General features: G+C 46.1%; 1 protein-coding gene across 5 annotated transcripts in view; it reads right to left on the reverse strand.

Moving 5' to 3' along the window:
• The window catches only part of KIF13B (kinesin family member 13B), a 121,445-nt gene extending 107,962 nt beyond the window's left edge, over window positions 1–13,483 (reverse strand). For 3 of the 5 annotated variants that reach the window (XM_063422960.1, XM_063422955.1, XM_063422937.1), the window contains exons 1-2: window positions 13,326–13,481; window positions 934–1,027 (exon numbers count right to left, since the gene is read on the reverse strand). In XM_063422960.1, the coding sequence (XP_063279030.1) occupies window positions 934–1,027; window positions 13,326–13,380 (149 nt within the window). In that variant the 5' untranslated portion in view covers window positions 13,381–13,481. Of the gene's footprint in view, window positions 1–933; window positions 1,028–13,325 lie in introns of all 5 variants that reach the window. The other 2 variants (XM_063422946.1, XM_063422929.1) reach the window with 2 other exon arrangements.
• Between the last annotated feature and the right edge of the window lie 1,014 nt (window positions 13,484–14,497).

Genomic DNA, 14,497 nt, shown 5'->3' on the forward strand with positions numbered 1-14,497 from the left:
TCCAGTCCCACTGTCTGTAATAAATCTTTCAGCTAATGACAATAGGAGGTAAATATTGCACCTGATGATCTCTGTGCGTGTCCATTTGCTACACTTGGGTTTGAGGAGTTGAAATTATCAGAGGTCAGTTAATGAATACTGACCCCTGATAGAGAGCTCAGCATCACATGAACATTTAAACATTTAAACAAAGCTTTTCTATGTGTTTAACTGAATCTTTCTCCTTTTACCCTTAAGACCTCTTCATTTTTTCCCCCCTAGAAAACAGATGATTGACTGCAGACAACAGGTTTTGCCTTTTCCTGCACCATTATTTTGTTTCATGCATGTATTTTTTCATTTCCTCCCCTTGCATCAAGCAATAAATTAAGTAGTCACAAGCTTAACTCTATCACTCACTACATGACTTTTCAGTTTCACAGTAATTTAACAGATTAAGGCCAATTCCGACACAAACTGGTCCCTACCCTCAGCCACTTCTCCACGGATTTTTGATGCATGGAATGCCCCAGTGTCAAGAAACTCTTAGAACTCTCCAGAATGTTCCCATTCACCTTCTTACACCATGACCCATTATAAGAAAACAACTGTGAAAATGAGTTTCATTCCAAAATGACAAACCGTGCTTCGCTCAAATTGTTTTGCAGATTTAAATTTCTCCTGTCCCACAGCAGCACAGAGAAAAAAAAATGAATGCTCATGGACTCAACCACTAAGACGTTGTTGGGTGCAGGAAAAAAATGCACAAGGTTTTCAAAGCAACTTCCCAGCGTGGTAAAAATGAGCCTTATTTTATGGATGATGGCAATTACACTGCAGAAAGAATATACAATTTTTTTTAACGAAAAGCCTTCTATCAAGGCCTGCATTTCCTAGTTGTTAAGACTCATATCTAATTTCTGCAACCTGACCTTCCCAATTCAAAAATCTTACCTGGCATCTCCTTTTGAAAGGTTGGTGTTTACAGGGTGAAGAATAACCTTGTTTGCATCCACGTCCACCACACATTTTGTATGCAGATCAAGCTCTATAAAGAAATGAGAGAGTGTCAAGTGCTGCTCCTAAAGCACTGGGATTATATACACCATTACTTCCTCCAGACACCAAATTTATTCATGCAGTCTGACAGCCACCCATCAGGCAGAGAATAGAAACAGGACTTTTGCCAAATTCCACTTCTAGGGATATTCTGACGGGATGGATCCCGTCCAGCTTTAAAGCAAGCACTCTTTTCAAAGCAAGAAAAAGCATTTAGGTTTCACTGAACGACAATCAGCATACACAAGTGTGAAGTATGAAATTTCTTCTGGGGGAAAAGAACCATTTAGGCTTGGTACCACTTTGACAGCTCTTCTTATTGCTCCCTCAATGCCTCACAGGCTGGCGGGGAAAGCAAAGCTGGCCCTGCCATCTGCAGCACATTTTCCCTGGCCACTGCTGTGACACAGTGCCAGCTGTCAGTCCCGGGGCACCTGCTCACAGAGATTCAAGCCCCATCAAAAATAATTTAGGTGCAAGCACGTAGAAGAGGGTTTGTCCTTCCCCCACGGGCTCCCGGCAAGTCCAGCTCTCCCCAGTGACGCTGAGCAAAGGGATGTGGACTCTGAGTAATGAGGATATTTGGAGTGTGTGAGAACTCTCGGCCCTAGAGGCGGGGGAAGCAAAAAAAAAAGCTTCAGATAACACTGACAGCAGTCCAAGGTATCCACCCAGTGACAAATGGGGTTAGGTATGGGATAAAGCACACAGCCTGCACCCTAAGACACTGCTATAGGACGTGGGGCCTGCACAGTGACACTAACCCTGGAAAAGACTCCCAGAAGCTGATTCTGATGGCCGTGACACACTGTTCACACACAAAATCACTGTTAAACACACCCAGGACACAAACATGTCCCTGCACAGTGACACTAACCTGGAAAGGGCTCCCAAGAGCTGATTCTGATGGCCGTGACACACTGTTCACACCCAAAATCACTCTTAAAGACACCCAGAACATGGAGCCTGCACATGAACATGTCCCTGCACAGTGACATTAACCCTGGAAAAGGCTCCTAAGAGCTGATTCTGATGCCATGACACACTGTTCACACCCCAAGTCACTGCTACAGACACAAATATGTCCCTGCAAGGTGACACTGGCCCTGGAAAGTGCTCCCAAGAGCTCATTCCAATGGCCATGTGTTCACCCAAAATCACTGCTACAGACACCCACGACGTGGAGCCTGCACACAAACGTGTCCCTGAACAGTGACACTAACCTGGAAAAGGCTCCCAGGAGCTGATTCCAATGGCCATGACACAGTGTTCACACCCACAGTCACTGTTACAGACACCCAGGACACAAACCTGTCCCTGCACAGTGACACTGGCCCTTGAAAGGGCTCCCAGGAGCTGATTCTGATGGCCATGACATAGTGTTCACACCCAAAATCACTGCTACAGACACTCAGGACATGGAGCCGGACACAAACACGTCCCTGCACAGCGACACTAACTCTGGAAAGGGCTCCCAAGAGCTGATTCTGATGGCCGTGACAGTGTTCACACCCAAAATCACTGTTACAGACACCCAGGACACAAACACGTCCCTGCACAGTGACAATAACTCTGGAAAAGACTCCCAAGAGCTGATTCTGATGGCCATGACACAGCATTCACACCCAAAGTCACTGCTATAAGTGACACAGACACAAATATGTCCCTGCAAGGTGACACTGGCCGTGGAAAGGGCTCCCAAGAGCTCATTCTGATAGCCATCACACACTGTTCACACTCCAAGTCACTGCTTATAGCACCCAGAATGTGGAGGCTGCATACAAACATGTCCCTGTATGGTGACACTGGCCCTGGGAAGGGCTCCCAAGAGCTCATTCTGATGGCCATGACACACTGTTCACACCCAAAGTCACTGCTACAGACACCCAGGATACAAACATGTCCCTGCACAGTGACACTAACCCTGGAAAAGGCTCCCAAGAGCTGATTCTGATGGCCATGGCACACTGTTCACACCCAAAATCACTGTTACAGACACCCAGGACACAAACATGTCCCTGCAAGGTGACACTAACCTGGAAAGGGCTCCCAAGAGCTGATTCTGATGGCCATGACAGTGTTCACACACAAAATCACTGTTACAGACACCCAGGACATAAACATGTCCCTGCACAGTGACACTGGCCCTTGAAAGTGCTCCCAAGTGCTGATTCTGATGACACACTGCTCACACCCAAAGTCACTCTTAAAGACACCCAGAATGTGAAGCCTGCACACAAACATGTCCCTGCACAGTGACACTAACCCTGGAAAAGGCTCCCAGGAGCTGATTCTGATGCCATTACAGAGTGTTCACACCCAAAATCACTCTTAAAGACACCCAGGATATGGAGCCTGCACACAAACATGTCCTTGCACAGTGACACTAACCTGGAAAAGGCTCCCAAGAGCTGATTCTGATGGCCATGACACACTGTTCACACCCCAAGTCACTGCTACAGACACAAATATGTCCCTGCAAGGTGACACTGGCCCTGGAAAGGGCTCCCAAGAGCTCATTCCAATGGCCATGTGTTCACCCAAAATCACTGCTACAGACACCCAGAACGTGGAGCCTGCACATGAACATGTCCCTGCACAGTGACACTAACCTGGAAAAGGCTCCCAGGAGCTGGGTCTGATGGCCATGACACACTGTTCACACCCAAAATCACTCTTAAAGACACCCAGGACACAAATATGTCCCTGCACAGCAACATTAACCCTGGAAAAGGCTCCTAAAAGCTGATTCTGATGGCCGTGACACACTGCTCATACCCAAAGTCACTGTTACAGACACCCAGGACACAAACACGTCCCTGCACAGTGACAATAACTCTGGAAAAGACTCCCAAGAGCTGATTCTGATGGCCATGACACACTGTTCACACCCTCCCACGCCAGGATGACGAGGGGCTACGCCGAATAACCTCCACACAGGGTTCAGCACCTCAGCTGAATCACCCAAATACGCTCGTGTCTAATCATGTTAATTATAATCCTCATCCTCCTTCATCTCTGCTCTTTCCTCCCCAGTCACCTGTACTTGCTCTTTCACCTCACAGCACCTTATAAACTCAGTCTGGAAGGCTCTCAGGCAGAGACCACAGATCTTATTGCACAGCATCTTGCAGGCTTCTCTCTCCTGGTAAGTGACACAAGAAGAGGGAGTTTCTTCCATTAACGTTTTTGGATAGAAATGTTAAAGCCCTTTGCTAGCTGACATGCAGCAGAGAAAGCCAAAGCTCGAGATCACTGGCCAAAGCAGGCAGTCACGTGAAACTGAAATTCTCCTGAGCCAAACTGCTCCTCTGTTATTACACTGTGCTTCTGCAGGAGGAAGAGCCAGACGAGTTCCAGAAGCCAGTGTTTATTTTAATTTCTCCCCACACCCTGAAAGCCAATTTACCGATCATTAATATGCAACACATGCTTGCTCAGATGAAACCATGTTCTTCTTACATCCCATATCCGACAAGGCACTTTATCTTGGTCTGGCTGGTTAGTGATTAACACTCTGTGTTGCAGTGACCTGCTTTTCCCAGCTCCTGAGGAAGGGTTTTACCTGCCTCATGCAAAGCATAAGGTCTGCAAGCAGCTTGATTTCTGCCACGTTTCTTAATGCAGCTCTTGAGAGAGAACGCCCATGGCAGGCTCTGCATCCATGACTGCCCGGTGACCTCCATCTCACCAGTGCTCCTTAAACCTCTCCTTGTGAAATGCCCTGAAGAAAGCACACAGGCAGGATAAGAGACTTCCTTAAAGTCAAATGTCCTCGCAAGAAAAAAGGCTCAAAGCCAATTTGTTCCGTGCAACACACCTTGTTTGATTATCACCCTCACACAGCTAATGTTAAAAGCCTTCACCTTGCTGTGCTGCAGTTTTGGAAGATGTGGTGAGCCAAATTTGCAGCTATTTTCAACCAGAGGGGTTCCAGTCCTTCCCTCCTGTGCCTGTTGCTCACCTTCTGCAGCTACCGTGCTCAGCAGATCCTCTGTAACTCATCTCAAGTCACTTCAACAGCAGAAAACCACCCAACATGGAAAATGGATGTATCCAGAGCCTATGGAAAGCTCCATCAGCCCATTGAAAGCTTGGCCATGCAAACAGGTGGGGAGACCTGTGCAGAGGGAAGAGAGGAGCTGGGAGAGGTCTTGTCCCAGCAGAGATGAGCTGCTCCACCAGTTCATGGTGTCACACAAAACAAACCCCTAAGGAACAGTTCTATTGAGCCTCTAAGCTGGGTCTGGATCCAGACAGCCTTAAGGCTGCTTATCCCAGTTACCCTGGCCAAAGGCTCACATGGAAACTCTCCTTTCAGCTGAAGAAACAGTTCAAATCCTGTTTTAACAGCACATCACTCACTTTCTTCAAATTCTGGCTCCATTACATTCTTTGGCAGATTTCTGAATTCTTTAACGCTTCCGGTAAACTGAGAGATGAATCTTACATTAGGCACTACTGAAACTTATATCATCATCATTTCCACCTCATTAAGTTTTTAATATCATTAAAGCAGGTTGGCCTTACAGTCAAATTATCTGCCTGCCCTGTTGGATATGATCACACAAGGACTCCACCCTTACTTTTACTAGTTTCAGTGTCTCCCAGGTGAGCTGGGTACTTGCAGCTCCTGAACAACAAGCAAAATTGGGATGCACCAAGATAAGATCATAAGGATGCACATCCAAACACCCCAATTAATCTGCGTTTGTCAAAGTTTGGTATGATTTTCTTCAACTATTCAGGTGTGGGTTTTTTCAGGCAGCATGAAATTGAGAAATTAAAGATGAAATTAAAAGGTGACAGAAGCGGCTCACTGTCAAACTTTGGGATTTATCCCAAATTTTGCACCTCAAACAAAATTTCACCTATTATTATTGCTAACCTGCTTCTACCTTCGGTCATTACCCAGCAAACACAATCAACTACTCACTTGTTTCATCAAATCAAGAAATGAATCAGCTAACTCCTCTTTGAAGAATTCAAACTCAGACTCTCAACATCAAGAACCATTTATTGCAGAGAATGAAAATCTCTTTCACAGCTTCGGAAGAAGAGAGCTGTGACATCCATAATAAAAGGGTAGCACTTATCTGAGTCACTTCTCCACATTTACATTTCACAGCTGTAGAAGTGTTAAGCAAAGCTGGGCTGAGTGTAGGAATAATTGTTAAGTGTTCTGTCCAAGCTGCTCACAGAGAGTTCCTTGGATGAGTTGTTATTTTACTAGTGAAACTGGAAGGTGGGGGTTGAAGGAAGCCACTCTCTTTTCCTTGATTCTTCAACTCCTCACAAGACTTTTCTAAAACTGGGATTCAGTGTAAATCAGAGCTGAAACCACACTTGTCTAAATCCCAAATTTCTGATATGCCTTTGATAAAAGAATTTCCAGGTGTTGTAAAAATAATTCACTCCCCATACACACTTTGGGCTTTTTCACTAAGAAATTCAGTGAGTTTCAAACTGGGTGGAAAAGTCAGCAAGCAAGAGAGAGCTGGAAAAGCAAAGCCAGGAGCAGCCTAGCACTGCAAGGAACTGTGGATTCAGCAGGCACCAGCCCATTCCCACCACAGGTAAGAATTTCCAATCCCTCTGCAGCAGCAGTCACGTGTCTGGTAATCATAAACTCAGCACAGCAGATTTTCCACAACAGAGTTAGGAAACTCTGGCAGAGGTGCTGCTTGAAATTGTACAAATCAGGTTTGGGGCAGAGACAAGGGGCGTGTGCGAATCCTGGAGGAAGGGGAGAGAGGTGTTTTGGGAAATGTTGGATGTTCTCACCTCTGGGAAATTTCTGTCTTTGCTCATGGATCAGGCAGGGAACTGTTTTCATGGACTGGCTGCAACTGCTGACAACAGAAATTGGATAATCTTGTACCCAGCTCTAGAGGCTGCCTTGGGTGGCACAACAAAACCACCTGAACTGCCACGGGGTGACACTGCAGCTTCCTCAGCCACGACCCCAAAAACCATCCCACTGCAGGTCCCTGCATTCCACACCCAAACAAAGTGATCCTAAGAGATGGCTTTTGCAGGGCAGCTTGGAATAGTCTTTAAATGAACAATGATACAGCAAATAAGGGGGTATGCAAGGTTTTAAATTCATGGTTTGTGGTGGGGGGAGCATGGCATTGTAAGAACTTTTAGCACCACAGCCAGGGTTGATAAAAGGTCTCTTACAAATTACATGAACTTCCATATTTTCCACATTATATAAGATGGCAGAAGCCTAAAAGTGCCTAGAAGTGCTACAAGAGAGCTGGAGAGGGACTGGGGACAAGGGATGGAGGGACAGGACACAGGGAATGGCTTCCACTGCCAGAGGGCAGGGATGGATGGGATATTGGGAAGGAATTCCTGGGTTTGAGGGTGCTGAGGCCCTGGCACAGGGTGCCCAGAGAAGCTGTGGCTGCCCCTGGATCCCTGGAAGTGTCCAAGGCCAGACTGGATGGGGTTTGGAGCAGCCTGGGACAATGGAAGGTGTCCCTGCCCATGGCAGAGGGTGGAATGGGATGAGCTTTAAGGTCCCTTGCAATCCAAACCATTCCATGTTTCTATGAATCAAGGGAAATGACCCCTCCCAATTAATCAAGAGCATTGATCTCCATGTAAGTTCTTCCATTAGAGCTCAAGTTAAGGAATTAGTTCATGAAGGTTGACAATTTTCCAGCCATTTCAAAAACCATTTAATCCTGAGTCCCACTGAAGCAGAGCCATGAACCTGGTGTTACAAGACAGGTCAAATAAAATTTGTCTCAGCTTCCTCCTGACCCCACTACCAGATTTAGGGCAGCTGCACCTTCAGTGACACCTCAGGACCCTTGGGAGATGGGCCTCAAACTCTTCAGAGTCACTGGGAACCAGAACTGGCCTTGTAGAGCTTCACAAAAGCTGGAAAAGCCAACTGAAGTATAACAAATAAAATGTGAAAGGTTTAAAGTGCCTCTCCTAAGCTCATAAGCCAAAATTGGCCCCAAATACAAAAGCTCAAATAATCTCCTGTGAAGACAGACGATAGAAATTTTGTATTTTAAATTGCCAGTAGATTTTCAGGAGATTAACATTCCCTTGGAGGTTAGACCTGGAATGCTGTGGCCAGAGCCATCAAGTTGCATTGGATAAGAAATTACAATTAGTTTCTCATACCTTTCTTGGTCTGAAAAAGCAAAAGGCAAAAAGACTGAGAAATATTTAAATAGTAATTTAAAATATTTGTTTATCACACAATTCAACTAAAAAAAATGGGAGGCTGTTGTTTGGGGTTTTCTGCTGTTTATTTGTTTGAAAAAGAAATGTGAAAGCCAGTTCAAAGACAACAAGTCCTCAAGTTTCCCTGCCAGTATTTGTTTCCCAAGAGTGACTTTTCTCTTTGCCCTTTGCTACATAGGAGCCAACACAAATAAAAGCAAAACTAACTGAGGAGAGGAGTGAATGTGAAAATAACTTCCATCTACATGATAATGCTGAGGGCTTATATGGAAAAAAAGAGTGTAAAAGCACTTTTAGGGAATTGATTGCAAGACATAGTGATGAATTCTGACAAAAATACAGTAATTTACTTGTTTATGTCTACCGACATGAAGGCACCTTTCAAGCTTCTCTTGTTATATGAACTGCTCAAATGTAAGCCATGAAATTTTCAGCTTGCAGCAATTAAAGGTCATTAAATATGTACGAGTGCATCTGGAAGGGCACACGATGCCATCAAAGCTCATCCATGAGGGGAAAGCCAACTCAAACTCACAGCATGTGGAACAGAAAAGGTGCCCCCTCACGTTAATTCCATGTTGCCCAAATGCTAAAAAATGTTTTCCATCCTCTGCTGCTTCATTTTCTGCAAGGAAAGAGCTTCCCAGACAGCTTTAGTGAGGGCACTTCATGTATCTGGACATGGACCTTGCTCATAGCCAGCTCTGCTGCTGCAAACACCCCCGGACTGAGTAAATAAATCAGTGTGGGGACTCTGGGGAGCTCCCAGGAAGGTCAACAGGCATGAAATGCCTGAGTTTGCTCTGCCACCAAGCACCCAAAAGCCAAGGCAGAGCTAGTCCAGGTGTATCTGATCTTCAGGAGGAGCAGCCAGCCTGAAACCAGAGCAGAAAATTCCTTTGTGGCACCCACGTTGGATGTCTGGGAGTCTCTGGCTGCAGGGATTAAGGCTGTAGCACCTTAGGAGCTCTTCAAATGCAATTGCCTCACAAGATGAAACATTAACTCTGCATCCTTTACCCATTTGGCACCTTATCTCAAGGTTAATCCTGCGCCCAAACATTATTTTATAGCTTATCAACCATCAGCAGGAAATATTCCAAACTCCAGGCACTTGTGCATGACAGGGATAATGGTGAAGAACAGCCTTGTAGTTTGCACATTGCCATCAGGATACAACAGGTGCCATTTCACACCCTCTAATACTGTAATTAATCTTATAAACCCGCTTGCACAAACGCCAATTTATGGATAAATTGTCTCTGTTGTAATTTCCATGGGAAAACAAACAAGAGCACAGGAACAACCCCCACCTCCTCACCTGAAACCCCAAAAACATTTCAGGTGGCTGGGAATCTCCTCCAAGAAGAGTGGGAGGACATAAAATTACCACCTGACACAGTGATCAGAAGCAAATTCCTTCCTGACAAGCACTGGAAACAGAACCTTCAGCATCAAAGTTCTCATGAGAGGATCCCTGTTTGAACACTGAGTCTGGATAAATACACATATCAACAGAACAGATACCTGAATGTGTATTTACAGGCAATCCAGATATTTAAACTGGAGCTGCAGGTCTGACACTACAGGTCTAGAGCAGTTTAATCCAGATATTTAAACTGGAGCTGCCACTCTTACACTACAATCCTAGAATAGTTTAATCTGGCAGCATTGCCAGAATAGAGGCAGTTGCTTTCCTGCCTTTCTTGTTCAAAAAATATTGACCCAAGTGGGATGGAGCAGTTTGGACTGGCTTAAGTGTCACCAGCCCTATCCTTGAGCTTAAGTCACGTTCTTTTAAAACAGAACAACTTTTATCAGCATTATTTAACACGACACTGAACTGATTCAAAAGCACAAGGAAACACAATGAGTTAATATATTTATGTACTGCTCGTACCCAAATATCACCTGAAAACAAAGTATTCACTCAGAAAAATCTTAATTAAAAAGCCTTCAGCTGTCATTTGCTTCATGGTATGGCTTGAGATTTGTATTTACCTGAAATATGATGAATATCTGCTACGAGAAGTCAAACATGACACTCATAAAAGGAAATCCACTGCAACTCTTAAATAAAACAGCAAATGAACTTCCTGATTGTTATCAAACCCCCATTTGAATAACGCAGTGCACTAGGAAATACTTCAGTGAATTACAGAGCCGAGAAAATAAAAGACCAAGGGCCTTATCTAACAAAGCAGTACTGAATTATTTAATTCATAAAAGCCTGTTAATCGAGATCCCAGTTTGGAAATTAGAAGGGATGTAAAAAAGGAGGAGAGCCTCCAACTTCAGACGTGGCGCTGCGAACGTGTGGACACAGCAGCATTTTTATAAAAGCAAAGCTTGGTAGGATTGAGGTCTAATTTGAAGAAAGATCCAAAATAAAGTGGCCTGGATGCAAAATAACAAAACCCAAGTACAATTAGAAATGCTTCCCCTCACTAAAACTTCGTGCTATAAACTGAGTTTATGGATTACCATTCTGCATGAGAATGAAGCAGGACTCTCAATCCAAACACCTTGAAATGTTAGTGCTATAAATAACCAATTATTTGATACACAAATCCCTTCCACATGCAGCCATGGAACCCATTATACTTTTATGAGCTGTAAAAACTCCTAACAGTTAAGCACACCGCTTTTATTAACCTAATAAACCCTCGCCTTAAGAAATTCATAACTCAGACACCAAAAACAACCACCACCACCACAAGTAAACACTGAGAATATTTCAAAGCTTAACTTTCCACAGTCTCAGCCATCTGACAGGTTTGCAATGTTAAGCCCTTCGGTGCAGAGGGAAGGAAAGAACATTACTCGTGATCCTGAAGAAAACAAATACTTGCTTCAGGTCCAAAGCCCCAGAACTCCATACAAACACTGCTCAGAACAAAATGTGGATGAAAGAGCTTCCAGGAAAGCTGCCTCTTGCCTCAAAGCTTAATAAAAAAAAGCAAGGCCACAGAAGTCTTCCAAATGGATGACTCTTCAGAAAATCAGTTGCACAAATGCCTAAATTTAACATTAAATAGGTAAGAAAAATTGTAGTCTCAGTATCACTGTTTGTTTCTATAAATTCAAGGTGCATCAGAAATACCATAGGGAGGCATCAGTGGTTTAGACATGACCAAAACATCTGGACTGTGACAAATAATCTGCTGGGGAAAAAACCCACTTCCAGGACATTTTGTTTGAGGGAGAAAAAGACACGGATCTTCTAGGCTAGAGTTAAATGGATTTAGGCATCACTCACAAATAACAGGATGTTTAATAGCAGCAAACTCCCAGCAGTGAGGGGTTTAGGACCCTCTTCTCTCTGATGAGCATCAAGGACTGATACTCAAATATCCCTCACTCCTGCATGAGCCTCCTGACAGGAGTCATCCTCTCCATAACATTTTTTTAAGTTTATACAGAATAGAAAAGAAACAGAAGTTGGACTTGTGGGTCCCTGCCAACTCAGGATATTCTATGAAAGAGAGTAACAAGACACAATCTAGATTTCTTGTAGATTACTTTACTTCCCCCAGTGCTTCCCCACAGATCCTGGCTGGAAAGGGACACATGGACAAATTCAGGGCTGGACAGATATAGGATATATGTGGGAGGGAGAGGTGCATTAGTCACCCCTGGAGATTCCAAACTTCACTGATCGAGGCCCTGTGCAAGCTCATCTCATCTGACGTGCTCCAGAGGTCCCTTCCAGCCTGAATTATTGTCTAATCCCGGGGGTGAGGAACACCAAGCACTCAGGAGACGTCTGGGACACAGCCAAGGAAATGACCTCTGTCAGGAAAGGGACATGAGCAAGAGGAAAGCTCAGATCTGTCACCGACACCAGGCACCACCAGCTCCTCCACACTGCCACTCCATCTCCAACCAATTCTCTGAAAGGATGGATCCTCCTCAGTTTTGAAAGCTGGCACCTGAAGTTTAACAAAATGCAGCTTTTGGTCAAAATCTCCTCAATTTCCCTAAATCATCAGCCTGTAAAAGGCATCAAACTCCATCTCTTGTTCTTGAAGTGGGACTCAGGAGCTCTTGAGAACTCACTGAACATTCCCCTGCTGAAGTTTTACAGGCGTGGAATCACTGTATTCAATAATTTAACCCTTTTTTAAATAGAAAGGAATTAAAAAGATATTGTATGTAAGATGATGTAGACAATAAAGGGCTTCCCCCCACCCTCCTTTTTTTACTTTAACTACTGAACTGACTTCACTGGCTTCCCTTTCCCCAAAAGGAATTATTGGCATACTCCTGTGAGAATGTGGGATTAAAAAAAAAAAGCCACCCTACACTTTCTTGGATTTCTGCCTTCTTCACCTTCCCATTCCTTGGCTGAAGCTGCCTTTTCATACTCGCTTCCTCATCATCCAGAACAAGTTTTTCCAATTAAGACAAGCAATAAACATTTAAACAGCTGCCCAGACCACGGTCTGATTAACATAACCCTTAGGCAAGTTTCGTTAAGGGGAAAAAAAAAAAGCCAACAACAGCCCAAAACCAACAACAACAAAAAAATTCTCTTGTCAATTCTCGCTTCCTCTTCTGTATTTTCGTGCTTGTTTTTTGTCCTTGTGTCGCTGTCATCTGGTTAACAGCGTCCCCCTCAAGCCCCACCGAGGGCTGGAGAGCGGCGGGGTGAATTAGCACGGGGCAAAACGCAGAAAAAGCCGCATTTTCCCCCAAAACCGCAAAGCAGGAAGAAGGAAGAGCTCTCCCAGCAGGAGCCGGCTGTAAAGCAGGTGCAAGAGGTGTGGAGAGGGTTGTTCCCCGGGGGATCGGGCAAGGCAAAATAAAGCCATAAACCCAGGCAGGTTTAGGAAAAGAGATATCGGGAGAGGGGGGTGAGCACGGCGCGGCCGCGGCCACACACCCGCCTGTGCCCATCCGGGGTGTGCTCATTCCTGATAAATAATTAAGCACACACGGACACGCACCGATTCACCCGCCCTGGGGCACACCTGTCCCACGGACACCTGTCCCCAAGGACCGGCACCCCCGGCCCGCGCCGCTCCCGGGAAGGACAGGGGAGGAGGATGATGAGGGAGAAGGGAGAGTCTCACCTCGCCGGTTCATGGGGCGGACACGCACCGCCACCTTCACTTTGGAGTCCCCCATCCTGCCGATCCAGCCTTCCCGGCTCCCTCGTCCCTGCCCGGCTTCCGTCTGCCGAGGGAGAGCCGGAGCGGGGAGGAGCGCCGAGGAGGGAGGCGCCGCGCCGGGCCAATGCCGGCTGGACTACAACTCCCAGCGTGCATCGCGCGGCGCCACGCCCCCTTCACCTCCCGGCGGGCCGCCGCGGTGCGCGCTGGGAGCTGTAGTCCTTCCCGCTGCTCCCCGCCTGCTAACGAAGCAAGCTGGCTGAATCACGGAATTAATTAGTGTGGAAAAGACCTCCGGGATCATCGAGTCCAACCTGTGATTCATCACTACCTTGTCACCAGACCACAGCACTGAGTGTCAAATCCAGGTGTTCCTTGGACACCTCCACACCTCCAAACCTCCCTGGACAGCCCCTTCCAATGTGTGAGCACAGAATCACAGAATTGCTCAATTTAAAGGTGACCACAGCGGGGCATCTGGTCCGACCCCTCTGTTCAAGCAGGCTCATCCCAGAACACACGGCACAGGGTTGCATACAGACAATCCTGGAATATCTCCAGTGAGTGGAAACTCCACACCTTTTCTGGTCAACCTGTGCTCCGTCACTGCACAGGAAAGAAGCTCTTCCTCGTGTTCTGGTGAAACTTCCTGGGCACCAGTTTTTCTGTGAAGAAATTCTTCCTAATGACCAACCTGGCACAGCCATTCCCTCTCCTGTCCCTGTTCCCTGGGAGCAGAGCCTGACCCCCTGGCTGTCCCCTCCTGTCAGGAGCTGTGCAGAGCCAGGAGATCCCCCCTGAGCCTCCTTTTCTCCAGGCTGAGCCCCTTTCCAGCTCCCTCAGCCTCTCCTGGTGCTCCAGTCCCTTCCCCAGCTCCATTCCCTTCCCTGGACACGCTCCAGCCCCTCGATGTCCATGTTGAAGTGAGGGAGCCAGAGATTGTATGCTTGGATGTGGAGTCCTTCAGAATAGATGGATTTGTGAGGGGTGCAGCCAAAATGGCATTTATGGAGTGGAGGGAGCTCAGGGTCACCCCACACCCTGCCAGTCCACCCATGGGTGGCTGCAAGGGAAGCTCATCACATCTCAGTCCCCTCCTTTTGGGGATACCGAGGTATTTCTGGAACTTACAA

Source organism: Prinia subflava, chromosome 2 (assembly GCF_021018805.1).
Source record: "Prinia subflava isolate CZ2003 ecotype Zambia chromosome 2, Cam_Psub_1.2, whole genome shotgun sequence".
In the NCBI taxonomy this organism is placed as follows: domain Eukaryota; kingdom Metazoa; phylum Chordata; class Aves; order Passeriformes; family Cisticolidae; genus Prinia; species Prinia subflava.